General features: G+C 45.2%; 1 protein-coding gene across 1 annotated transcript in view; it reads left to right on the top strand.

The window, feature by feature from the left end:
- Positions 1-4759: 4759 nt before the first annotated feature.
- Positions 4760-27121, top strand: part of Foxo1 (forkhead box O1) — an 88220-nt gene continuing 65858 nt past the window's right edge. Inside the window, exon 1 of the mRNA XM_076574061.1 lies at positions 4760-5847. Coding sequence (XP_076430176.1) covers positions 5233-5847 — 615 coding nt within the window. The 5' untranslated portion in view covers positions 4760-5232. The remainder of the gene's footprint in view (positions 5848-27121) is intronic.

The following is a 27121-nucleotide window of genomic DNA, read 5'->3' on the forward strand; positions in this document are numbered from 1 at the left end:
CATGCGGCCGGGCGGTGGTGGCGCACGCCTTTAATCCCAGCACTTGGGAGGCAGAGGCAGGCGGATCTCTGTGAGTTCGAGGCCAGCCTGGACTACCAAGTGAGTTCCAGGAAAGGCGCAAAGCTACACAGAGAAACCCTATCTCGAAAAACCAAAAAAAAAAAAAAAAAAAAAAAAAAAAAAAAAAAAAGAAAAACACATGCACTCTTAACTAACTACACAGCCATTGCCTCTTGTTATTATTATTATTAATTTTTTAATCAACACACAACAAGCAATATGGTTAGTCCCTAAAAAATGCTAGCAGTAGGACCAGCAGCAAACATGATTCCTGGGTCAAGGCTCCTGTCGCCAACCCTGAGGAGCTGAACTTGACCCTCAGGGTCTACAACCTAGAATGAGAGAAGGGAGTCAAAGTTGGCTTCTGACCTCCAACACGTGTACATACATACATACACACACACACACACACACACACACACACACACACGTGTTAAAAGAAAATGCTAGTAGTTTCTTTTTCTTTCATGTGTTTACTACTACCCTGGACTTGGTCATTTGTTTGTGATCACATTTGACCCCCTTGTCAGGGCTGGAATGCTATAGAAACAGGATGATTAGGCTAGAAAAACAAAGAGAAGAAAATGGACCGATGTGATAAAGCAGCCATTGATTTCTTACGTTCTAACTCGAACATTCGTGCACACTAGTTCTCCAAGTAAAATGCCTTGTCAAACCTCCTCTCTGCCAAAAATGCACTGCCATCTGGATTCTACACGGCAACGTTTTCTTATTTAATACACATGTCCCACTTTGGGGAAAGGCATGGTAAAAAGCTTTAATATGACAAGAAACAGAAATAAAATAGAGAAAACACATTGTGTTTCAAAATGAATGCAAGGTTCAGATTTGTGACACTGTGAGAATTGGAAGTTTCACGTGCTCTCTATTATTTTTATGGCCATACTATGAGTCTTCAATGTCATAAAAAATTTTTTTAAAATTCTAACCTGCATGCAGTTTGGAGATCAGCATTTGTTTATTTAAAAAAAAAATAGTATAAGGGCCTACTATTTCAAAGAGGTTAAATGTCATCAGATGGTTTCTAGCCCCCAGGTAATATCACCAGTAGTAGAAAAGAAAGCAGAGTGTTCCCCTGGACAAGAGGAAATCTGAATTTGGTGCTAACTGCACCAAACTTGGGCAGATCATTGAACTTCTCAGTGTTGCTGCTCCCTGATTGGAAATGTGAGGGCTCTGTGTTAAACTGAGCATGACATCTTCAGGGGACAGGAGCACTTTCCGGACTGGTAAAGGTTATGTCACCAGCATTGTGGGATGGCATCTCAAATGTTTTTATTTTATGGCAACCCTAGGGATTAAAGCCAGTGTCTCATACATGAGTCACTGAACATACGTACTACTGAGCTTTACTCACAGCCCGGTAACTGTGTTTTAGTCACTTCTTGTTTCCACTTTTTCTTTTTTTCTCCTTCCAATACAAGGGATTAAACCTAGGGCCTCAGATGGCGATCTCCACCACTAGTCTGCATCCGCAGCCCCTTGTGATTTTGAAGTCTTACTGTAATTAGACTTTAACTTGTTCTGTAGCCCAGGAGACCTCAAACTTGAGAAGAGTCTCCTGTTTCAGCTTTATGAATTTCTGGATTTGGGGCCCTTAGCTCCCAGCTAAAACATTGACTTTATTTGTTTGCTAGTTTTCAAGACAAGCCCTCACTGTACAGCCTTACCTGGCCTGGAATGAATGCACCATGCAGAACAGACTGGCCTAGAACTCCGAGAGATCTGACTGCCTCTGCCTCCCTGAGGGCTCAGCTTAAAGGCTTGTGCCACCACGCCCAGCAAGTTGACAGTTTTCACAAAACACCTTTTATTGTAGTATCTAACTCCCCCTTTCTTCATTCTCTCTCTCTCTCTCTCTCTCTCTCTCTCTCTCTCTCTCTCTCTCTCTCTCTCTCTCGGAGGGGGCATGATCTCATGTAGCCCAGGCTAGCTTGGAACTCACCTGGAACTTGCAACCTTCCTGCTTCCACATCTTAAGTGCTGTGGTTACTGGTGTGTGCTACCTCCTGGAGTTGATGTTGGAAGCCAGGACACGGTGTGTCCTCAGCAGGCCCATCTGGCTCTGTCACAAGCCCAGTGTTCTTAATCACTCATCTTGGTGGAATTCATTTGACTAAAGTTACGATGATGCGCGGCTGGCAGGAAGAACACACACAAGCTGCAGTGTTTATGCACACACTGGCTTTACAGGGCCCTGGAGCTTCTCTGCAGGGGCGCTGAGGATATTGATGGGAAAGCCAGGGACTGAAGCTCTCACCTGGCACTTACCACCTTCTAAGTGTGCTGTCTTATTATTTATTAATTAAAGGAGATCAGAGATAATCTCCAAGCTACCTTTCAAATGTAACGTTCTGTAGGGCTATCAGAAAAGGACGTTTAACTAGAGATGCCTTTTATCAAGGAGAGCTTGCCTGTTTCTCTCAGGATTCCCAAAGCACACGCCTGCTCTCGCAGGGACGCCTATTCTTGCACACTTCACACTTGTGGGGATGTGACATGCCCGTGACACAGGTTTTTCTTTACAGAATAGTTTGTGCCAGGTAAAGACAGGAAACAGTGAGATGTTAGCTATGCCCCGTGCTTCAGTAAACTGACATTTTGATAAACCATAAGATAATCATCTCCATCAACCTTTTAAGACACATTTTATTTATTTATTTATTTATTTGACCTTTGTATTAAGGACATTGACAGTCCAGGTTCTCTGACTCTTTTCCTTTTTGGCCTTGGGTATTAAACTCAGGGCTTCACACATCCTAAGCCTGTGCTTTACCACTAGCCCTGACTGTGACATTTAAAGGAACAATTGGGGACAGTGGCCTAGAGAATCTGAAAATTTGGGGAAAGCTTTAGGAAAACTCCTTTAACCAGATGTACTTATCCCTGAGAAACAAGTCCCCGAGAAACCGGAATAGGGATGAGGTTAAGGCTAAATACACAGCTGGATTTCATGGCCAGGAATGATCCTCTGGTGCTCTTCCTATTTGCAGGGTGCGGCTGTCTGAATGTGGGCCCATCTCGGCAGACTGTGATTATAAAGGGAAGGAGTAGCAAAGACTTGTTCTTTGTGGTCCTTTGAAGCTCACTGGTTTACTCAAGTCTCCCAGTGGCTGCCAAAGAAGACCCCACCTGCCCAAATTTATAGTCCAGGTGAAGAGGTGACAACCAACCCATGTCCTGGTTCAGGAATCTCCACCCACATCTCCTTTAGAATCAGTAGGAAGCCACTGCGATAAAGGGATTATGAAGAAATATGGGCCTGGACTAGAGAGATGCTTGAGACAAAGGCAGGAACAAATCTCTACACAGTTCTAGTCTTTGTAAGAACCTGGTTTTCTTGAGATGCTTCCTTTCAAATAGAAAAATTCCATGTAAGAAAGAAGAGTGAAATACAACAGCAACAGGAGATTAGGGGCTGTCCTTTTGGAAACATTTAAAACCCTAATATTCACCTTCAATTGTAAGGATTCTCATTCATGAGAAGAAAAGGCCATCCTCATTTCTTTTTAAAAGAGAAAGCAAATCAGAAACGCGGGCGAGGAAACATTTTCTTCTACTCTGTAAGACGAAAAGGGTTATCATCTTTCTACCTTTGGTCCTGCTGAGCTTATACTAGATATCCAGATCTGGGAGCTCACATTGGGAAAAGTGAGGTGTAGGTGGGAGCAGGCTGATGGCGCAGAAGCAGGAAGCTTAAAAGACCCTGGGGGGAGGGGCTGTGCCCCAACACTTGGGTCTGATCTCCCTTTTCGATTTCTCTCAACACCTCATCGCTTCCACCCTAAATAAAAAAGAAATAAGCAACCAGTTAAACTTAATGAGGGGTAATAAAGTGACAAGGTTGTCTCTAAAACGCTGCCCTGACCCTCTGGCCACCACTCCGGTTCTCGGGGCACAGTGAGATTCCCGTGGCAGGAAAGCGGTTCCCACAGCCGACTTCAGATCCGAGGCGCTACTGGATCTGTGCGCTTGTGCAACAGTCGTGTCTTCTCCCCGAGCCGCACCTCTCTTGGGTTCAGGATGACTGGCGGCTGGGGGCTGGACCGAACCGCAGAGTGTCTCAGCTTGCAGGTGTGCAAGGGTACTGTGGGAAGGGGGACCCGGAGCCGCAGAGCCAGGGCTCTCCACTCTCAAGATCTCCAAACCCGAGGCCGCCCGGACAGATGCCAGCTTAGGAAAACATTCCTCCAAAACAAACCCCACCGACTTCCCCAGAGCTCCGCGAAGAAGCGTGGGCGGAGCGGGCTTAGTGGAATCCACGAGGCGCCCCGCCGCCCACGTCGCGCCCGGGAGCGCGCAGTGGCCCCGCGCCACCCCTGGAGCCCGGGTTTGGGCTCCGAGGAGGAGTTACTCGTTTGCACTCCGCGTAGTAAACAAAAGTATGGTCGCCGCCTCCACGCTGCTTTGCCTCCTGGCAATCCGAACTCTTGAGAGGCGAGAGACTCAGAAACACTTGAGAATTACAGAAAATAATAACGGAGATCGAAAAAGAAAAAAAAAAAAAGTGTGAGAAAGAAAAACACCCCACTACCCCCCACCAACCTCACTGCCGCCTCCCGAGGGAGAGCCGCTCCCGCCCAGGCCCGCGCTCATTGGCTAGCCCGGCGGGGACGTGGCGCGCCCATTGGCCGCGCCGCCTGCCAGTCAGGGGCGGGCCGGGGCGCGCGCGCCGCCGCGGGCGGGGAGCCTGTGCGGAGCTCGTAAGTCAGGAGGCTGCGGAGTCGCTGCAGTCCTTGCCGCCGCCACATTCAACAGGCAGCAGCGCTGCTGTCGCGCGGCCGCGGGGAGAGGAGAGAGGAGGGCGACAGCGGCCCGCGGCGTCCGCCCGTCGGCTCTGGGGTCCGCGGCCCTGTCAGCGGGAGCGTGGCGCCCCGGCTGCCGGGCCCCGCGGCCTGCTCCGTGCCCCGGTGCGAGCCGCAGAAGTCGGAGGCTCCTGGACGCCCGTGGTGACCCAGCCAAGTTGAAGTTCTGGGCGCGTCCGTCCGCCGCCGCCGCGCCGCGCCGCGCCTCGCCCCGGCGTGCGTCCGCTGACCGCGGGGGGCTCTCCCTCCCCAATCTCGGAGCGACTCTTCCCTCCGGTCGCCCGCCCCGGGTGCCCGCGTCTCCCGGTACTCTCTGCTGCGCGTGGGGGAGGGGCGGGGGGTCACCATGGCCGAAGCGCCCCAGGTGGTGGAGACCGACCCGGACTTCGAGCCGCTGCCTCGGCAGCGCTCCTGCACCTGGCCGCTGCCCAGGCCCGAGTTCCCCCAGTCCAACTCGACCACCTCCAGCCCGGCGCCGTCGGGCGGCGGCGCGGCCAGCAACCCCGACGCCGCGGCCACCCTGGCCTCGGCGGCCGCTGTCAGCGGCGACTTCATGAGCAACCTGAGCCTGCTGGAGGAGAGCGAGGACTTCGCGCGGGCGCCGGGCTGCGTGGCCGTGGCGGCCGCGGCCAGCAGGGGCCTGTGCGGGGACTTCCAGGGCCCCGAGGCGGGCTGCGTGCACCCGGCGCCACCGCAGCAGCCCCCGCCGGGCGGGCCGCTGTCGCAGCCCCCGCCCGTGCCCCCCGCCGCCGCCGCGGGGCCCCTGGCGGGACAGCCGCGCAAGAGCAGTTCGTCGCGCCGCAACGCGTGGGGCAACCTGTCGTACGCCGACCTCATCACCAAGGCCATCGAGAGCTCGGCCGAGAAGAGGCTCACCCTGTCGCAGATCTACGAGTGGATGGTGAAGAGCGTGCCCTACTTCAAGGATAAGGGCGACAGCAACAGCTCGGCCGGCTGGAAGGTGAACGGCCCCAGGGTGGCCCTGCGGGACGTGGGTGGGGGCGGGCGGAGGAGGGTCGGCAGGTGTGGGGTTTGCGGGGGGCCCCCTCCCCGGAAATGGCAGGGCGTGCGGGGAGAGCGGGTGAGAAACGGCAGGTGTGGCTGGCGGGGGGGGCTTCGCGGAGACCCGGAGCGCTGGACCAAGTGCCACGCCAGGGAGTTCGCGGGGGGACCCGGAAAGGGCTTGTTTGGGAACTAAAGGGGGACGCCAGATCTGGCAGGCGTAAAAGTTAGCTCGTTGTTGGAGCGGAGGGGTTCACTTCGCTGCGCTCTCCTCCTCCTTGACACCCCGAACCCGCGAGGCTTCTTCGGGCGGCTGCTCTCCGCCCACACGCGCACCCAACTCTCCCAGCCTTTGGCCGCCAAGGTTTCCCCGGAGGAACCTCTGGAGACGTCCCCCTTCACGCACACGCACCCTTGGGGACTCGGGCTGCCGCTGGGGTGGCCAAAGACGCGCAGCCGGCCGAGCTAGGTGCGGGCCGCCCGCAGCTGCCCCAGGTCCCCGAGGCCGGAGCGAATTGGGTTTTAGCCAAAGTGACCTGCGCAAGGTGGGCGAGCGTCCCTACTCCCTGGGTAGGGTGTCCGACGCGTGCAAGGGGGCGGCCACGGCTTTTAGGCTCTGGGTAGCCTAAAGTTCAAGTGTGACCCTTGGCCGGGGCGGGAGCGGGCGGGGAGGGAGGGACCGCGTGTACAGGAAGCTAGAGCCTTTAAAGGGCCAGTGCCTCCGTCTGGGCCGCCACACTTTAGTAGTCGGGGAAGTGCCGCCACAGTTGGTCTTGCTTGGAGAGGGGTGCTTTTTTAATTGGAAGCCGAGAAGCTGCTACGCGTGCCCGGATTATTATGCATGGGTGTTTGCGAGTACTTTCTCTAGCCATAAAGCCTGGAGCTACCCACGAGGGGCAAGGCTGGGAGCTTTGGAGTATTTGGTGGAAGTCTTCAGTGGGATGCCCGCTTAGGGAATTGCCGAGGACCTTCTGCCTCGGTGGAGGATTGCAGATTTGCAAATTTAGGTGCTTATGGTCCTTGTTTACCTTTCTGGAGGTGGCAGGGAGAGACCGAGGTGACTCAAGAGTTGGACTAGGACATCTTTACCCCGTGGTGGGGGTGGTGTAAGGGCCCGGGGCCTTTTGGAGGAGAATTGGAATATTGCACTGGGGTCACACTGGCGGCGGTCACCCTTGGCTGACAGTTTCTCAGCGTCACTGGTGGAACATAATAGATCTTAAGAGTCTCCTCTCCAGTGTAACGCAACAGTTTTTAGTTGTTTTTTTTCCTCTCTCCCGGTCTTGGCTGCACGGCATAGCAGAGTCTTTGCTTCGTGATTGTTACAGCAAGGTGCTTTTACATACTCTGTCATCCCCGTGGTTAAAGTATCTAAAAGGTCAAGTTACTCACATCATGTGAAAGTTCTGGGAGAAAGAGCCAGGGGTGGTTTTAGTTTTGCCACAGTGTGTTTTAAAGATCCCCACTATGCCTGACATGCAATATTACCAAGTGTTCCAAAAAGTAAAATACCTATTTCTGATCCTCTAATTCACAAACATAGAGGTTGTCTTTAAAGTCCAGCTTTAATTAACATAAAGCATTTGTCGTTAAAAACAAACAACAAAAATCTAAAACCCTTTGGGCTCCCAAAGCACAGTGTGTACTTACAGCATTCTTTAATGTTCTTGGAAAGGGATACAACCTACTTCAGTTTGAGTGCCTTACTTTAAAGATACAGGCAGTGTTTGGGGATATTTTTAGTTTTGCCTTTTAGATGGCTTGTGAAGATACTCTTCAACTAGAACGGTAACAAGTTTAAAATTAGTTTTTAGAAAAATAGTCTTGGGTCACATTTTTAAGCTATTTTATTTTATTCTGATTTCTTAATAATTCAAGTGTAATTATTTATGTATTTAAAAAAAAATTCTCATCGGAGCCAAGAAGCGTGTTCAGCGTGAATTAAGGGCCCTCCAGAGGTGAAGGTCCAGGCACTGTTACTTCAGCAACTAGCAAATTTTGGGGTGGGGAGCAAGTGTTTTCAAAGGAGTAGATGTTTGACTGTAAGAAGTCTGTCCGTGTAAGCTAAACTGTAGCAAATGCGTTTTCAGTCTGAGTAACGGGGTATTTTAAGAAGAAACCTGAACCTTTGTAACTCATAACTAGTCTTCTGGTTAAAGCTTTCATAAGAATGAGTTATGATACTTGTTAAAAACCAAGTTTCACTCTCACATCTGAAAGATGCACTGAAAATTCATAAAAGGAAGAAGTTACATTATGGTTTAAAATCCGATTCTAAAATGCAAATCAACCCAAACCTAACTGGTCTAGCACTGTGGACAAGTAGCTTTGAAACAGAGTATTTCCTCTAATTAGTTATTGGGAATCCGGCTGAATCATTAATTAAACTGTGCTTTGTGATGCACTTCCTGCGACTTGACTGAGAATTTGAGTCTTTTTACAAAGGACGAAACAACTGGAAAGCTATTAGTGTCCAAAACCTTTATTTTTAGAAACCGAGATGTATGTAGTTCAGTTGGTAGAATGGTTTCGTAGCATGCAGGAGGTTCTGGGCTCACTCCTCGTGCTGTATAAACAGGGTGTGGTGGTACATGCCTTCATTTCTAGTGCTCGTCTGTGGTCCTCAGCTACACAGGGAAACGATGCATATGTGTATACACATTTGGAGAGTGAGTTAGACATTTAAAACGACATGGTGATACATGCCTGATGATACGGCACTCAGCAGTTGGCAGCAAGAGGATCATAAGTTCAAAGTCATGCCTATCTCCATAGTGCAGCCTGGGACACCTGAGTCAAAAAGAAAAAAACAAAACTTTTAATGTTTGGTAAAGCATTGAACATACACTTTTCCGAAAAGTTTGTGGACATGGTGTATAAGTAACATCTGTCTTAATATTGTGTGTGCGAGCACACATTTGTTAGTTGGTATGCATGGTTTGGATGCCTTCCTCAGCCTCTCTCCACCTTATTTTTCAAGATAGGGTCTCAGTAGGGTCTCTTACTGTGGCCTTTAGAGATTTGGCCAGACTGGCCTGAAATGAGCTCCAGGGGGTGTGCCTTCCAGAAGTTAACTGCAAAGACACAGGCTTTTATGTTGGTGCCTATAACCAGGACTCAGGCTCTCAGGCTAGCACTTAACATCTTCCTGGTCTCTTCATTTTGATATCGGCTAGAACTGTTCTAAGTAACACACGAGTGGAACTTAAAACTTGGAAAACCTGGAATGTTTTAAACAGCACAGTATTTGTAAACAATGAAACTTCATGTCCATGACCTGTTTCCTCACATAGAAGACTTTCTAAAGCTTGGGAAGAGTAGCATTGTGAGTAGTATTTTTTTTTTTTAAAGTGGTGGTTTTGAGTTGACTCTTATTGATTGTTTTGATGGAACACTTCAAAAAATGTGTTAGGGCTGGGGGGGTGGGGGTAGCTCAGATGGCAGTGTGCTTGCCCCGCATGCAAGAGAGCCTAGATTTTTACTCCTGTGTGCAGTGCATGCTGGTGATCATAGCATACAGGAAGTGGAGGCAGGAGGATTCCAAGTTCAAGGACATTCCTGGCCACATATCTCCCCTGGGGTATTTGAGACACTGCTTCAGCAACAACAAAATTATTTGACTGTAAGATTGAAGATTTATTAAAGAAGGTTTAGGGTTTCTTTCTTTTTTTAAAATGAAATAGTTTACTTGTTAATTTTGAGTGAAATTTCTTTAATTTTATCAATAAAATAATAGTGCATTTTTTAATGTCTTCAAATGTATGTTTAGTCTGCAATTTAGTTTTAGTTTATAGGTGAGGAGCTACAGACGGCTGACTGGGAGGATGGCTGCTGTATTGTGCACAGTGCCTTTGACTTCAGAGAGCCCTTCTTTCTGAGACTGAGGAGAGGACTTGATGGTGCTTTTCCTACTTCTAGTTTTTCCTTTATTTCATTTTGTGTGCATGTGCACCACCTGTGTGTAGGCATCCATGGAGGTCAGAAGAGGTGTCGGATACCCTTGAACTGGAGTTACAGTGGTTGTGAGCCATGATCTAGGTACTGGTAACCAAACCCTGGTTCTCTACAAAAGCAGTGATTGCTCTTAAGTAAGAACAGTAATTGCTCTTAACCTCTGGGCCCCCTCCCCAGCTCCTGTTTCTAGTATCTGCTGCTGCTGCTGCCTTTTGTGGTCATTGAAGTTCCCTTAAAGCCATTTTGATAGTCAGACAAACCCTCAGACGGGCAGTATGTTGACTACCTGGATAGATGAAGAGAATGAGGGGGTGGAGTAAGGAGACCGAGGCTAAGTGTGTGTCTTAGCTGTTAAATGCTAAAACATTTTAGAGATTGAAGTCCTGTACCTACCCCCGCTTGGGACACCATAGCAAGAGGACTGTGAATTTGACACAAGCGTCATAGCAAGACACCCCCGTCTCCAAGTCTCCACAACAGAAAACAGATATCAGATCTGAAAAACATAAGAATATTATTCTGTTACACTTCACCTATGAACTTTTTCTCAGCAGGAAGGACCTTCCATGTTTATTGCTGGAGGATTTTTCATACATGCATATGTTTTGATCAAATCCGCCTTCCATTTCCTCTCCTCCAGTTCTTCCTCTCTTGCCCCAACACTTTGACCGCCCTAGCTTCATGTGCTGTGGTGTTAGATGCACTGAGTCTCCTTAATGCTGTTTGTATGTGCACAGGTGTAGGACTGTCTACTAGAGCATGGGTAGCTTCTTAGGGCCACATCCCTGAAGAAAACGGACTCTTCTTCCCCTAGTAGAGATCCGCTGTCAATAGCTCCTCAGTGGGTCTTTATGAGCCACTCCCACAGCCATGTTGGGGTTTTGTTGCCTTGACCTTGTGCAAGTCTTCTACATGCACTCACAGCCACCGTGAGTTCATGGGTGCCCTGCCTCGGTCTTGCCCAGCAAATACTGTTTTACTGTAGATGGCTACTACCTGTGGCTCTTTAAAGTCCTTCTGCCCCTTCTTCTAAGAGGATTCTTGGAGGTGTTGGCTGTGATTGGATTTTGATGTCCCATTTAGAGCTGAGCACTCCTGAGTCTTAGTCTCTGTACATTGACTAGTTGTGGGTCTTTGCAATCTACTACAAAAAGAGGCTACTGTGGTGAGTGTGGAAAGGTAAACTAATCTATGGTTATTAAGATAACTTAGGGGATAGTTTATTAGTATGTTCATTTAGTATAATAATTCTACATTTGTCTTCTAGAGTTAATGACCTAGCCAGCCATGGGATTTGGCCCAGTAAATAGTACTAGGCACCAGTTTCATTTTGAGAAGTGGGCTTTAAGTCCAGTTAGAAAGTGTGTGGTTGGTTACTCTCATACTGTTAGGCCATTGCCGAACCAGTGGGCATGATCTTGCCAGGGTAATCATGGTTTTAGCTTTCAGGATTCACAGCTGAGTATGAATGTAGATGACTTTTCTCCCCTAATAGTATGCATAGACTCTTCCAGCACTGTGAAGGCTAACAGTAGGAATGAAACATCCAAATTGATTTCTCCACATCCTGCGACTTAGATATCTATCTAGTATCCTTAGCAATAGGGTCTTACTATCAAGTTCTTGACGGTTGTTAAGAGCAAGGCAATAGCTATAGTCTCTTTAGTGGGAGGAACGTTTATGGTACCCTGCTGACCAACGATTTGAAATGAAGTAACCCAGACCTGGTACTGGGTTTCTTACTTGATAGCCTATGGTATCTAGGAAAGGCATCGTGCCACCCTCCCGTGACAGGAAGATAGTATCATTTAAACGCCTTTTGTATGTGTATATGTATATATTTTAGGAAACGGCTATAATAGTTTCTGTGTGGCTTTTTCAAATGTCTTTAGTGTTAGTTAGCCCTCCCCATGCTCCCTCCTCTGCCTTGCCCGACCATCCCACTTCATTCATTCCTCCCGTTAATTCCCTTTCTGCCTTCATGCATCTTACATTCTATTCCCTTCTCTTAAAATCCAGACCTTCATGGCCCCTTGCTGATTTCCTGATTTCCTTAATTTCCCATTTAAACACATATCTAAAGCTTCACAGCTAGCCATCACATATGAAAGAACATTCAATGTTTTTCTTTCTGTGTCTGGGTTACTTCACTCAGAATGGTTTTTTCCAGGTCCATCCATTTACCTGTGAATTTCCTAATTTAATTTTTCTTTATAGCTGAATGATACTTCATTGTGTATTTGCATCAATTATTATGGATACTAGGGCTGTTTTTTGTTTCCTAGGTATTGTTGAATAGAGTAGCAGTGAACGTGGATGAGCAAATGTCTCTAGTAGGCTATAGATGGCTTGAGAATAAGCCCAAAATTGGGATAGCAAGATTAGATATGGTGGATCTATTTCTAGCTTTCTGAGGAAGAACCACACTCATTGCCATAGCTGATGTCCCAGTTTTATATTCTGCCTTTTTTGTTGTTGTTAAGACAGTGTCTCATATATCCCTGGCTGGCCTGGAACTATATAGACCAGGCTGGTTTCTAACTCATAGAAATTCACCTGCTTCTGCCTCCCAAGTGCTGGGATTAAAGTTGTGTACCCTAATACCCAGCTGTAGTACACACTGTCAGTCTGCATGCTAATATTTATGTTCAATATATATGCATGCTGACATTTTTTTCATTTTAGTCGTTCTGATTGGAGGGAGATAAAAATCTCAAAGTAGTTTTATTTTACATTCTCTAATGACTAAGAGTATTGTACATCTGTTTTTTTTTTCCCCAGAACTCTGTTTAGTTCTATGCCCCAGTTTTTAATTGTGTTTTGTTTTGTTTCTGTGTTTAGGATTTTTTTTGGGGGGGAGGGGCGTTGTTTGGTTGGGTCTTTGTATATTCTAAACACTAACCCTACATCAGTTTTATAGCTGTTAAATTTTTTTTTTTAACCATTTCCTGGGTGGCCTCTTCTGGAATTAGGGTGTCCTTTGCTGCATAGAATCTTTATTCTGTTTATTAATTGTTGATCTTAATGCCTACATTACTTGGGGGTCTTGTTCAGAAAGCCTTTTCCTGGGCCTTTAAGATGAAACATAGTCCCTACTTCCCTCTCTAAGAGGTTCAGGTATCTAGACTTATTTTTGAGGTCCTTGATCATTGGGAGTTGAGTTTTGAGGGGGCGGACTCAGGAGAGAATCTGGTTTCATTCTTCTACATTTAGTATCCAGTTTTCTGCAGTGTGTACCTTGGACCTTTTTGTCAAAAACCAGTTGGCTGTAGGAGCATTCTGTTGTACTGATCAATGTCTGTCTGTCTGTCTGTCTGTGTGCCTGCCTGCCTGCCAGTGCTGTGTTGTGTATTGCTGTAACACTGTATTGTAACTGGAAATCAGAGCTTCAATGTTTTTATTACTGAGGAATGTTTTTGCGATCTTGGGTCCTTTGTATTTCCATATGAGTTTTGAGTTTATTTATTTTTTTTTTTGAAGAGTTGCTTTGAAATTTTGAATCAGTAGATTGCTTTGGGCAGAGTAGCCGTGTTCCTGTTAATCCCACTAGTCTGTTTCTGTGTGGGTCTGTTTAAATTATTTACTTCATCTTGAATTAACTTTGGTCATATGCATCTAGAAATTCATCCATTTCTTTTAGATTAGTGTATTGTTAAGTTTTAGGTTTGTCCTTAGGGTTCTCTGAACTTCCTCAGTATGTCTTATAATGTGTCCATTTTCACCTAATTTTTGTCTTTTTGAATTTTGACTAGTTGAGCTAAAGATTTCTTAATCTTAATATTTTCAAACATCCAGTTCATTTCATTGATTCTTTGTACTGATTTCCTCCCTGCCCCCCAGATAGGGTTTCTCTGTGTAGCCTTGGTTGTCCTGGAACTCACTTTGTAGACCATACTGGCCTCAAACTCACAGAGATTTGCCTGTTTGCCTCCTGACTTCTATGCTTTATGTCGATTTTTAATTTTTATTTCTTTTATTTTATTATTATTTTTGAGGCAGTGTTTCTCTGTGTAGCCCTAGCTCTCCTGGAACTCACTATGAATACCAGACTAGCCTGGAAGTCACAGAGATCTACCTGCTTCTGCCTCCCAAGTGCTGGGATTAAAGATGTGAGCCACTACCACCTTTTCCTGTGTGTTTTTTTTTTAAGAGTTGCTTTGTATCCTAATCTGTGATTGATTTTGGAGGAAGCTCCGTGGGCTGCAGAGAGAATGTGTATTTGCAGTGGTTACTTTTCTATTGCTGTGAAAATATGACAAAGGGGAATGAAGGAAGAAAGGGTTTTATGATGGTTAGTTTTTTTTGTCAATATGATACAAGCTAGGGGCATCCTCAAAGAAGGAGCCTCAACTGAGAAAATGCCTCCATCAGATTGGCTTATAAGCAACTCGGTGGGATGATTTTTCTCGTTACTATTTGCTGTGGGAGGCTCCAGCATCTCTTCATTCTCTGCCCCAGGTTCTTGGCTTGAGCTCCTTTCTTTGTCTTCTCTTATGGGCTTCACTTGTTGGTTTATCACAGTCATAGAAACTAGGATAGGTTTGCTTTGGCCTACAGTGGCAGGAGGATAATGTTGATCATGGCAGGGAAGGAAGGTCAGCAGTTAGGAAAAGCTAGTGTTTCAGGAGCAAGCAGGAAGCTGACTGATGACTTTTTCCATCTACAAACAGGAAGAGAGAACAGGAGGTGGGGTAAGGCATAAACCTTCAAAGCACACCCCGGGGACATCCTTCCTCCAGAAAGGCTCCTGTCTCCTCAAGGTTCCATAACCTCCCCAAACCACCAGCTGAGGAACTGTCTTAGTCACCATTCTACTGCTGTGAAGAGACACCATGACAAGGAGAGACAGATAGACAGACACTGGACCTGGCACGGGCCTCTGAAACCTCAGATCCCACCTCCAGTGACAATTTCTCCAACAGGGCCTTACTTCCTGATCCTTCTAAACCTTCCAAATGGTTTTACTCCCTTGTCAAATGTATGAGCCTATGGAGGCCATTCTCATTCAAACCACCACAGGGACCAGGTATTTAAACACAGGGACATTTCTCATTGTGAAACCATATTTTTCATTAATTTTTGGGTGGATTGTTCTGTTGTGTGATGTCTTTCTATACACTGTGAATATGTGTTCCTCTGATTGGTTGATAAATAAAACGCTGATTGGCCGGTAGCCAAGCAGGAAGTATAGGCGGGGCAAGCAGATGAGAATTCTGGGAAGAGGAAGGCTGAGTCAGGAGTCACCAGCCAGACACAGAGGAAAGCAAGATGTCAAGGCAGAACTGAGAAAAGGTACCAAGCCATGTGGCTAAACATAAATAAGAATTATGGGTTAATTTAAGTGTAAGAGCTAGTCAGTAATAAGCCTGAGCTAATGGCCAAGCAGTTATAAATAATATTAAGTCTCTTGAGTAATTATTTTATAAGTGTCTATGGGTCTGCGGGGCTCAGGTGGGACCCAAGAAACCTTAACGGCTACAAATGTTCTGTAGATGTCTATTAGGTCCATTTATTTGATAGAGTGTTATTTAATGTTTCTCAGTTTAGTTTTTATCTTAGGTGACCTTTTTATTGGTGTGAATGAGATACTGAAGTCATCCACAGTTACTGTGTTGAAGTTAAGTGGGTTTTGATAAGTCGTATGTCTTTAATGGAGTATTTGGTTTATACATGTCTAGAATTGTATTTGGTAGATTGTGCCTTCAGTGAGTATGAAGTGACCTTCCTAATCCCTTCTGATTAGTTTTCATAAAATAATTATGCTTGCTTTTTTAGTTCTCTTTGTCTGGAATACCCTTTTTATCCTTTGAGTCTAAGCTGGTATTGAGGTATTTTTCTTGGAGGCAGCAATCTCTCTGTCTGTCTCTCTCTATATAGATGGCCCATTTTCTAATCTAGTCTGCATCTTTTATTGGGGAATTAGGACAATTAATGTGAAGAGTTATTATTGAGAGATGTGTATTAATTCCTGTCATTTTGATGGTTTGTGGTATTTTCTCAGACCTCTTGGTAGGTGTCCTGGCATTGTCTGGTCCTTGTGAATTCTTGGGTATATTTATCTTCTTCAGACCTAAGTATCCCCTGTAGATCTGGCTTCCTGTCGACAAATCCCTTTAGTCCACTTTATCATGGAAAGTTTGAATTTTTCTTTCAATTTAACAGATAGTTTTGCTGAGTATAATAATGTGGTTTGACAGTTACTGTCATTCAGAGCTTGGAATCTGTTTTTCCAGGCCATGCTGGCTTTCCAAGTTTCTGTTAGATAACAGGTGTTAGCTTGATGGGCCTGCCTTCAGAAGAGGCTTGCCTTTCTCTCCCGCAACGGACCTTTCTTATTCTGTGCTTTTACTGCTTTAATTATGTCTGGGAGTTTCTTTTCTGGTCCTGTCCAGTTGGTGTTCTGTCTGCCTCTCTTACCTGAATGATCATCTTTTCCTCTAGAGTTGGGAAATTTTCTTCTATGACTTATTGGAACTGTTTTCTTGTAATTTGAAGGTTAAGTGTTTTCTTGATAGCCTAAAGCTTTCCCATGATCTTCCCATGTCCTTTTAAAACTTATTTGAACATTTCTCATTGGCTTTTATTGAAGGATCCCGTCGCTCTCCTTTGTTTTCTGGCTCCAACTCGGTTTCCCACATGGTCCATTTGGTTGGCAACTCTGCACTGAAATGTTTTATGTAACTGTTTTCCTTTCAGCATAAATTCAGGGTGGGTTTTCCTCGGCAGTATCTCCATCTTCAGTTGCCTTCCTTATTTCACTCATCTCTTTTTTTATTTTTATTTTTATTCTCTTGGAGTATTTTTGTGTCTTTGAGTTGTTTGAACATAATTATAATAGTTTTTAAAATTATTTGGAAGTTCTTCCCAGGTGACTTTTTATTATGAGCCATTACTGCAGGATTCATAATTTTTGGAGAAGACATGTTAAAGCTTTGTAGGGTCGTTCCCCCCACCCCCACCCCCCTTTGTAGCCCTGGCTGTCCTGGAACTTGCTCTGTAGACCAGGCTGGCCTCGAACTCAGGGATCCATCTGCCTCTGCTGGGATTAAAGGTGTGTGCCACCACTGCCCCACTGTGCTGAAGCTTTTTTATTACGGTATGCATTTGTCTGCACAGTACGTGTATGAATATGTATGGAAGCGTGGGTTGTGCTCTGGAGTCCGACTGTCCGAGAACCCACAGTGGTCCTGGTGCTGGGACTGAGTGTCGGACTTTCCAGGCAAGCGCTTTCACCCGCTGGGCCGTCTTCTTGCCCAGGGCTTTGATTTTGTTGTAGAAACTGGGAATGGTGCAGCTATTTGGGGGCATGAATTCTAGTCTTGTCAAGTAGCAGACATTTGAGTATTGAAAATAAGGCATTTTAATCTGAATATTTTAAATTTTGGAAAGTTGGAGTTGTTTGAGATCCCCAAATTGCTAAGAAGGGAGCAGCAAACAGAAATACTGCTGGATTTCATGCTTTGCACACTCCATCTTGGTATCCATATTAGATGAGGTGAGGCAAAGAGAACTCGGTGGTAATGCTTTTTCTATCTTTTGGTTCTAAACCCCTTTAATCAAACTCCTAACCCTCATGGTTTTGTTTGGTGGTGGTTTTGTTTCTAGATTATTTGGTTTATGTGTATGAGTATTTTGCCTGCATGTATCTTGTACATTGTGCGTGTGCCTAGTACCTGAAGAGGTAGGAAGAAGGCTTCCGATCCCCTGGAACTGGAGTTATGGATGGTGGTGAGTGTTACAGATGTGGAGTTACAGATGTGGGTGCTGGGAACTGAACTGTGCTCCTCTACAAGAACAAGTGCTCTTAATCACTGAACCGTCTCTCCAGCCCCTAAAAGTAAATCATAAGGTACTCCATGTAACCCCTTGCTGGTCTGGAATTCACTGTGTAGACCAGGTTGGCCCTGAAGGAGAGTTCCGCCTTCCTCTGCCTCCTGATTCCTGAGATTAAAGATGTGATCCCAACGAGCCTGACTGGTGTTTGTTCCCTTAAAAAACGTGACAGTCGTTCCTTCTTTTTCCCTGTACTCCCCCTTTCTTTCCTCCTCCCATTTCTTCCTTTTTTACTTTTTTAGATTAGGTCCTACATAGCCCAAGCTGGCCTCAAAGTCAATATGGAGCTGAAGATGGTAGCAAACTCCTGCTCTTCAGATGTCAGCTGCCCAAGGACTGAGATGAACAGGTGTGTGCCACCACACCTGGCTGAAAAATGAGAAATTCTAAGTTGAAGTTAGCAACCTCAAAATATATTTATGGCAATTGTGAAGAATTTATAATCCTAGATGAGTTGATAAAATGTTCTATAGTATAAATGTGAGCTGTAATACTGCATTAGCTTAATGTTGGACATCTTTGATAACTTTTTCATTATGGTATATTATCATCCACTAGCTCAAGTACAGCAGTGAGATGTTTCAGTTGATAGATACTAAAGCTGTTCGATGTGTTTAGGCCAAACCTCAGAACAACGCCAGTTGACCCAAAGTGATGCCACTTGACTAGATTAAGTATGTTCAGAACACCAGAGTAAGCCTGACTAGTGTGTGATGGAGCAGATAGTTTGTGCGGTACTGTTCTTCCTCAATTATGGATTGAACCTAGGACTTGGCTAGGCAAGTACTCTACCACTGAACTGTAGCCCGTCCTCTTTGCATTTACTTCTCTCTTTTTTTCCCCCTGTCTTCTCCTCTCTCTGTCTCTCTGTGTCTGTCTGTCTGTCTCTCTCTCTTTGAAACAGGGTTTCACTTAGTGGCCCAGGCCGGCATTGAACTTGGGACCCTCTTTTAGCCTTCTCGGTATCTGGTGTTACATACAGCAGTGTACCCCTCAGGCCTGGTTGCTGCAGTACAACTTTTTTATGGCATAACAAAAGGCATGTGTACAAATGCACTAAAACTAAGCAGCCATTCATCGTAGACACAGTGAAGCTGTTTTAGCAGTGAAGTAGTGTGTTTGTAGCAGTGCTCGGAGATTTTATTTGAAAGGTACCCTGCTGGGGGATGGGAGACAGTTAACACAAATAACATGGATAAAATAGCTTTTAGAAGACACTAGCTATCACACTTGTGTGATGGTTTATTATAACAGGCTAAGGGGGCCACCTGATTTAAAATGTTTGAAATGATACAGTTCTGAATTTCACCCTATTTCCCCCATCCTACCCCCTTCATTTTGTAAGGAGAGAGATATTGTCAAACATCTTTGACCTTTAATTTCTGTCTCTTCTTGATTGTAACTTGCAATGGGAAAAGTATAGAGTATTACATGCCTTGGGGAGGAGAGGTAGAAATCAGCTTGTAGATCTGGGGGAAGGGACCTTATCGACCCAGATCCATGTCACTTCTGTCATTTTTAGGTGAGTTCTTTAATTGTTAGGATGAAGACACATCCCATTTGTGAAACCAGAGAGTGAAACCTCTGTGTCTTGTTGAAAATTGCTGCTGTGTGCAGGAAGTCGAACTTGGCCACCCGTGGAAGCCCCGCGGTTGCCCCCTTCCTCGCTGTGACTTAGCTTCAAGACTTTCCGTCTCTGGGAATCGAGACTCCACTTTGATGTATGATATTTGTCTTAATTACAGTGTGCCTTTTGTGGCCTGAGTTAGGAACTGGTCCTAATGACATGTATCTAGGACCTTGACAGCCGTGGAGAGACTGCCCAGCCTCATCTGATGACAGTGAAGCCGTGCTGAGAGAGGAGGAGACTGGGAGGGGGGTCTGCTTCTGGTGTCTCCTGGTGCAGTAGAGACATCGCCCGACAGCACAGCTTTTCTCGACTGCTGTTCCTCACACATCGGGAAACTAGGTCATGGTTTTGTGGATCTTTACTTGGATTAGACTAGAAACTTTATAAGGATCCAATTTGAGAAAAAAAAAATATTATTTTTCTGTTTACAGTCATGTTTCTCCCTGTCTTTAAGTTGTTAAAAGTGAAGTACCTTCATTTTTGAGTTTCCCAGTTAAAACTTTGAGAAGTAATTAAGAGAGCCTGACATCGATCTCTTAGTGGCTACCTGTTGTAACTGCTATAGAAAAGCTTGTGATTACCAGAGAAGTCAAATTCAGATCATAAACAAGGGAGGAGCCTAAGGGAGGGAGAGAGGGCTAGGGAAACTAGTTTGAATTATGTGGGGAGATAAGGATTGTCTTTTCAGTGGCCCCAAGTTCAGAAGAGTTAGCTGAGGCCTGGAGGCACTGAGTTTTTCTCTTTCTTAGCCTCCCTTCATTTTCATATCTGCTTCTCTTTCAAACCTCCTTCTTTCATTTGATGTGTGTGACTACCTGTGTGTGCGCAGTGCCTACAGAGGCCAGAGGAGGGCATTGGGTCCCCTGGGACTGGAGTCACAGGTGGTTGTGAGCCACCATGTGTGTGCTGGGAATTGAACTCAGGTCTTCTGCAAGAGCTCCTGGTGCTGACTGCTGAGCCATCTTTCCTCCCTCTTTTTCCATTTTGAAATCTGGAATTGTTACTGTTTCCACCGTCAGTCTTTACACTAGAAGCCTGCCATGCAAGTGGCCAAGGGAAACCCTGTGTGTGAGAAATCGTCACACACAGAAAGGGTCTTCTGTCTTTGCAGGTGACAGCCGTAAGGGTGAGGTGACACCACAGCCATATCTAAGGAGCAGTGCACTGAGATTTCAAGTCTAATCTGGGGAGAGAAATTACAGAAACACTTAATTCCCAGACTTATAAATATTGTGTCCTTCAAAGCTTGAAAACGAAACCCTGCAAACGTTTGTTCAAGTGTCAGATACTTGAGACAGTTTGGTTGCTTGGAGTCAAGATCAAAGGAAATGGTTTGCATATGGTTTAACTAGGGACCTTATTTTGGCAGATTCTTGAGTTAGTAATGGTCAAAATGTGTGTTTTTGTCTCAATTTGAGAAAATTTTTAGTTATTATTGTATAACCTTAAATGTAAGATTGTATTAAGAATGTCAAGGAGAGCCGGGCGGTGGTGGCGTACACCTTTAATCCCAGCACTTGGGAGGCAGAGCCAGGTGGATATCTTGAGTTTGAGGCCAGCCTGGTCTACTGAGCGAGATCTAGGACAGGCACCAAAACTGCACAGAGAAACCCTGTCTTGAAAAACAAAAAGGAAAAAGAAAAGAAGAATGTCAAGCAGATGTATGTGTTTTGTCATTGTAATTTTTTTAATCAGAGGTGATGTGGCATTATGACTCTTAGTCTAAGGCTTAACTTGTAGAATCATGACTGTCAAAGAAGACCGAGCTCAGTGTCAGGCTCCAGTCCTCCTTACATGTGCACTTAACACAAAGCCCACAACTTTAAGGCAAAAGTTACACTTGCCTCTGTGTACATCTGGGAGCTTTCTCTATGGGGCTAATTCCTGAGAGGGTGGATGGGGGAGGAAGGGGAAGGGATGCCAAGGAGAGGGAAGCTAACTATCTGTTGAGGTTGTTTGTGTACTGGGTTGCTAGCTTGTTGCATCTCTAAATTTAATGGAAAAATTTACTTTCATTTTAAATAGGTAGATACAGAAGCCATCGTGAAGTTGAAGTTGCATATGAATGTAAAAAACAAAACCAAACAAACAAACAAAAAACTCTATGTACCATTTTACAGCCCCATCCCATAATCTGTGTAATCAAATGGGTCTTTTTTAATCAGCATATTAGAACTTTCTTCTTGTGAAATGAGTTCCTGTGTGTGTGTGTGTGTGTGTGTGTGTGTGTGTGTGTGTGTGTGTGTGTGTGTGTGGCGGTTTCTTTCAGATTTGTAGTGCTACAAAAGCTTTCAGCTTATTGTAGAATACTTGGAGTGTTTTGTTTGTTTGTTTAGAGGCAGGGTCTCAGGGCAGTGTAACCCTATTAACCTTGAGCCTGCAGTGTAGACCAGGCAGGAGTCCTCTTGTCTTTGCCTCCGAAGTGCTGAAGGCATATGTTATCACACATGCTTAGAATTATTAATTTAAAAATACTTACATTGATTGCTTTTGGGAGTTCTCTACTGAAATATTTGATCATATTAAATTTCTGTAATTGGGCACATTTTGATGGGATGGGCAACTTCTTGCCTTTTGTTTAGTTTTTGACAACATTGCTCATAGTACCCCTTCCATAATGTTCTATTTCAGTAATCCAGTGCTTTTTTTCAGTAATCCTTAAGGTGCTTTTACATTTCCATTTTGAGACAGGGTCACACTCTGCAGTTTGGGTTGGCCTGGTACTTGTTATGTATAGCCCAGACTAGCTGGGGAACTCACAATCTTCCTGTTTCGGTCTCTCAAGTAGGGGGATTACAGGCTTGTACCAGCACTCCTGGCTGTGACTATTAACTGAGTACACCCCTGATACTTGAAATGCAGTTATTTCCCTTTGTTACCAGTCCTGTTGGGTTGCACTTACGTGTTTGTGGCTTGTTGAGATGATTTCAGGACTCACCTAGAACACTGACTTGGGTTGGAATGTAGCTCGTTAAGAGACAGACATGAGGCTCTGGTTGGATCTTCAGGGTTTTATCTCGGAGAAGGCTTGTGGGAAAGCTTACTTTGGTAGGGACAGATACCTTGCTCTCTTAGGTTGCTTTTGCTGTGGCCTCAAGCAAGCTGCACAAGTGTTTGGAGCACATGGCATCAAAAACCCACCGAAGCCAAGCAGAGTGACTTGTTAACTGGTGCTTGAGTGATGAACGAGCTTGAGTATTCCTGGGACAGCATACTGAAACAGGCTTTAAAAACCTAATCATGCTTCCAGTTTTTCATAAGCTTAAAGCTTTTGGATTTACAGTTTCATATTCTGTTCATAATACATTGGTAATGTTTTGGCCAAATATGGGGCATACCTTCTGGTGTCCTGCCTGGGAGTTTGACATCCTTCAGTTTAAGTGGAATTCCCGTGTTTTGTTTCCTGGGCTAGCATGCGGAAATACACTTTGACTTTTCAACCAGAGGTGGGACAGGATGGGGATTGGAATGGGTGGGGAAATAGATCTGGAATGCATGAAGAAGGTATTAATGACTTTGCTGGGTGTGGTGAATTGGCATACATTATCCAAGTTTGGGACAAGGAAAAGACTTGGTTAGATGTAGAACAAGAAAATTCTGTAATCATAGTTGGCTTTATTTTCTTTGATTTGGAATGAGGTTTTTTATTTATTTATTTATTTTTAACTAGTTAGATTTTTGACGTCCTTGGACTGTTTTGCATTCATGTTTAAGTGTCAGGAAAAAGTGCAGTTTGTCTTTTTGCTGATAGTTCTCCCAGACTATTGCCTGCCCTAACAACAGTGAAGGAACTGAGGAAGGCTGTGTACTGCTACGCCACAGACTCTAAGACCTGCTTCTAAATTAATCAGAAGGACCATAAGTAATGACTTTAAATTGTTACTTTTTTTTCAGTAAACAGGTCCCACTGGCTGTCCCGAAAGTCAGTATTTACCCCAGACTAGTCTAGACTCCTGAGTGACCCTCCGCGGTCCGCCTCAGTGTTTTCTTACGATGTGAGCCTACCAGACTCAGCTTGAACAGAATTTACTTTATCCTTTTTAAAAGGTTTAGTTTTGTTTTATTATGTGCATGCATGTTTTGCCTGTGTGTGTGTGTGTGTGTGTGTGTGTGTGTGTGTGTATTCATTTTTTTAACAGATTTCAAATCATTTAATGCAGTATATCCTTTGCTTGGTTGGCCATTTGGAGGCTTTTGCGAATACCCTGTCTCCACACTATAGTAATGAGGAAAATAAAACAAACGCCGGGAGACATTTCCCTGAGTGGTATAGTGACTGGTAAGTTACCTGTGTTCAGGAAATGAGCCTCACTGTGTTCTTGAAGGGAAGAGGGATTAGTTGGGAGGAAGGAGGGTTTCAGTAGGTAATGGGTGTGTGTGTGTGATCAAAATACGTAAATACATAGATGAAATTGTCCAAAATAAATAAAAAATAGAGAAATGTTTTACTACACTGACGTATTTCTCTGTACATTACCCCTTCTACACATCTGGCTTTGGATTAGGAAGCTACATTGAATTAGCTTGGGGGTTCCCATTAGATGCACGAAGCCAGCCCCTGCGTTTTCTTCTCTCGGCTAACCAGGCTGAAGTCATAGATGTTCCTTTGAGAACTTAGTTTTCTGTACCTGAATATCATTACCAAATGTAGGACCCCAAACAGAATTAAAAAAAATACGAAGTGAACTGCAAAGAATACTTAGAGATGGATAACGTTGCCTGCCTTCACATTTGGGAATTTGTATTTGTAATATCTGGCCTATAAAATTACGAGGCCGTGGACTAGGGAGGTTTCTTATGTTAGCAAAAGGAAGCAAAATGTGCAGGGAGTTTGTTTTCTGTGCTTGAGTGACATGGGAGATGGTACTGCCTTTGTCTGGGGTGAGGAAGTCCGTAGACAGGTGTATGTGGAGACGGCAGGTTTGCCTGTGGTGATTGGGCTCTCCAGTGTCTGGAGCCCTCTGCTCCAGGACCACTCGGGAGTCACCTGAGCCAGCCCTGTCTGTGTGACCTGGGAGATCATGCAGCACTCCGGAGCACTTCCTTATCCTTACCCCCCCCCCCTCTCCAGTGGGTTAGTGTGCGCATGTGTGTGTGTGTACTCGGAATCCTCCTGCCTCTGTCTTTTGAATGCCGGGATCACGTGTGTGCTACTATGCCTGACCCATTGGTGTCTTTCTTAGGTCTTGAAGTTTCCTCCAGTTTCGTTTGGATTTTGTTCTCACACACTGGCTTCCTTCTGCTCTTCTCTCAACCCCAGCCATTTTCCCCTCCCTCCCTCCCTGTCATTCCACCTGGGAGCTTTGATTGTGGGAGGGTGGGTTTCAGACTCCTGCCTTTTCCCACGTATAATTTTGAACAGTGATACGTGGTTAACAGTGTCATTGTCTCCAAAGCACGCTTGGAGATCTTTAGACCAAAGGTGCTGGGGTGTTGTTTCAAAACCTGTGTTAGGGTCACTCCAGAGCTGTCGGATTCCCTCTGGCATTTGCTTTTTAGAATATCCTCAGGAGCCCACCACAGGCTGTAGTTCTGTAGTAAATATCAGGAGGCTCAGTCTCTGTTCTGGATTGCTAGCCACACAATTCTGATGTTGACAGTCACTTCACAGCTGTGCCAGCATGCTCATCCGTACTGCTGAGAAACACTGTAGGACAGGCTGACATACTCCAAGAAAGAGTCTGTGTCAATTCATGAAGTGGAGCATTAGCCAAAATGCTTGGGGTTAGAATTCAAAGGCACTCAGAGTCTGCTGGCTTTGTGATTCTGTGGAACACTTTAAAATACAAACAAGCCAGAACCAAAAGAAGAACCAAGACTACACAGACACATCTTGATAATTCTGTAAGAAATAGGGTAAGGCCAGCTGGCGGTGGCGCAAGCCTTTAAACTCAGCACTCGGGAGGCAGAGGCAGGTGGATCTCTGTGAGTTCAAGGCCATCCTGGTCTACAGAGTTCCAGGACAGGCTCCAAAGCTACACAGAGAAACCCTATCTGGGGGGAGAAAATAAAAGTAAGTACTATTGTGCCCTCGAGGGGTTTTCTTATTGGTGGGGGTTGTTGTTGGTTTGTTTTTTAGACAGGGTCTCACTATATACACCTGGCTGGTTTGGAACTCAGCTGTGTAGTCCAGGCTGATGTACCTGTCCCTGCCTCCTGAATGACAAGATTAAATGCTTATACCGCCACACCCGGCTTCTTGGGTTTTGTTGTAGAAGAACTTCAATTGGACTGGGGAATACCTAGAGGCATGACAAAGGAAGATTATTTATGTCCTGCCTTCTTGAGGCTGAGGCAGGAGGATCGCTTGAACGTGAGTTTGAGGCCTGGACAACATATTGAGACCTCTTCACAACAAGTGGGTAGGGAGGATAGGGATCTAGTTTAGTAGTGGAGAACTTGCCTAGCTTGTGGAAAGCCTTAGGTTCAATCTCTAGGATAGTGAATAAGCAAAAAAAAAAAAAAAAAGTGTAAACTGAAGTCATGTGAAGTACTGGGACCATTTTGTTGCTGTAGCAGAAAAGAAAATTAACTGGAATCTTAGAGAAAAGGCTAGGACTTAATTAAAGAGAGAAATTCCAAGGTAAGATAAAATTAAGGGCTGGGCGGCAGTGGCGCACGCCTTTAATCCCAGCACTTGGGAGGCAGAGCCAGGAGTATCTCTGTGAGTTCGAGGCCAGCCTGGTCTACAGAGTGAGATTCAGGACAGGAATCAAAACTACACAGAGAAACCCTGTCTCAAACAAACAAACAAACAAAGATAAAATTAAGGAATAAATAATCAGTTAACTGAGAGTTCTAACAATACATGTACTAGAAGTCCTGTGTAGCCCAGTATAGTGGTTCGGATCAAAATGACCCCCATAGGTTGATAGGGTGTGGCCCTGTTGAAGGAAGTGGGTCACTGGGGGTGGGCTTTGAGGTGGAAGCTCAAGGTAGGCCTAGTGGCTCACTGTCTTTTTCTGCTGCCTGTGAATCTAGATGTAGACCTCTCAGCTCCTTCTCCAGCACCATGTCTGCCTGCACACTGCCATGCTTCCCGTCACAATGATAGTGGACTAAACCTCTGAACTGTAAGCCAGCCCAATTAAATGTTTTCCTTTATAAGAGTTGCCATGGTCTTGGTATCTCTTCACCGCAGTAGAACCCTAACTGACGCCCAGGATGGCCTTGGATTTATGATTGCCATATCTTAACCTTCCAAGCACCTGGGATCACAGACCTGGGCTCTAGGCTTGGACTGACAACCAGTCCTGTAGTAGAAGCTTGCTGGCTTCTCCAGCTGGTTAACTGGAGTTTGTCCCCCACCCCTGCCCCCCACATCCCCTCTTTTTTTTCTCTTTTTTTTTTTTTTTTTTTTTGCTGAGGATTGGATACAGGGCCTGAAGCTGGGTGAGTAGATACTGTGGCCCTGAGCTATACTCTTGAGCCATTAACTAGATGCTAAAAGATGAAAAAGTACTTTGATACAGCAGGCTTTGAATTATTGAATTTTCTTCTCTTAAATTATTCATGGGCGTTTGTGGAGATGATAAAGTCATGGTTCACAGTGTGGTGAAGAGGTCATTCATGGTTTTTATACCAGATGGATAAAGGAGCTCTATAAAGTGCTCCGAGGTAAAGCAGAAGTCTTTACGTTCACTGACTGGGGCTTATTCCTCTTGGTGCTGTAGGATAGGCAGACAGAATTCACAGACATTGGCCTATCTAGAGGAAAGGACTTTGTTCCTGGAGTGAACTTGACTTAAGGAAGGCCGCCTCTTCTCAGGAGCAAAAGCAGATACCGTGGTGGTCCACACCTTCTAGCGTGTTGGTT

The sequence above is a fragment of the Peromyscus maniculatus genome, chromosome 6 (genome assembly GCF_049852395.1).
Source record: "Peromyscus maniculatus bairdii isolate BWxNUB_F1_BW_parent chromosome 6, HU_Pman_BW_mat_3.1, whole genome shotgun sequence".
Lineage (NCBI taxonomy): Eukaryota > Metazoa > Chordata > Mammalia > Rodentia > Cricetidae > Peromyscus > Peromyscus maniculatus.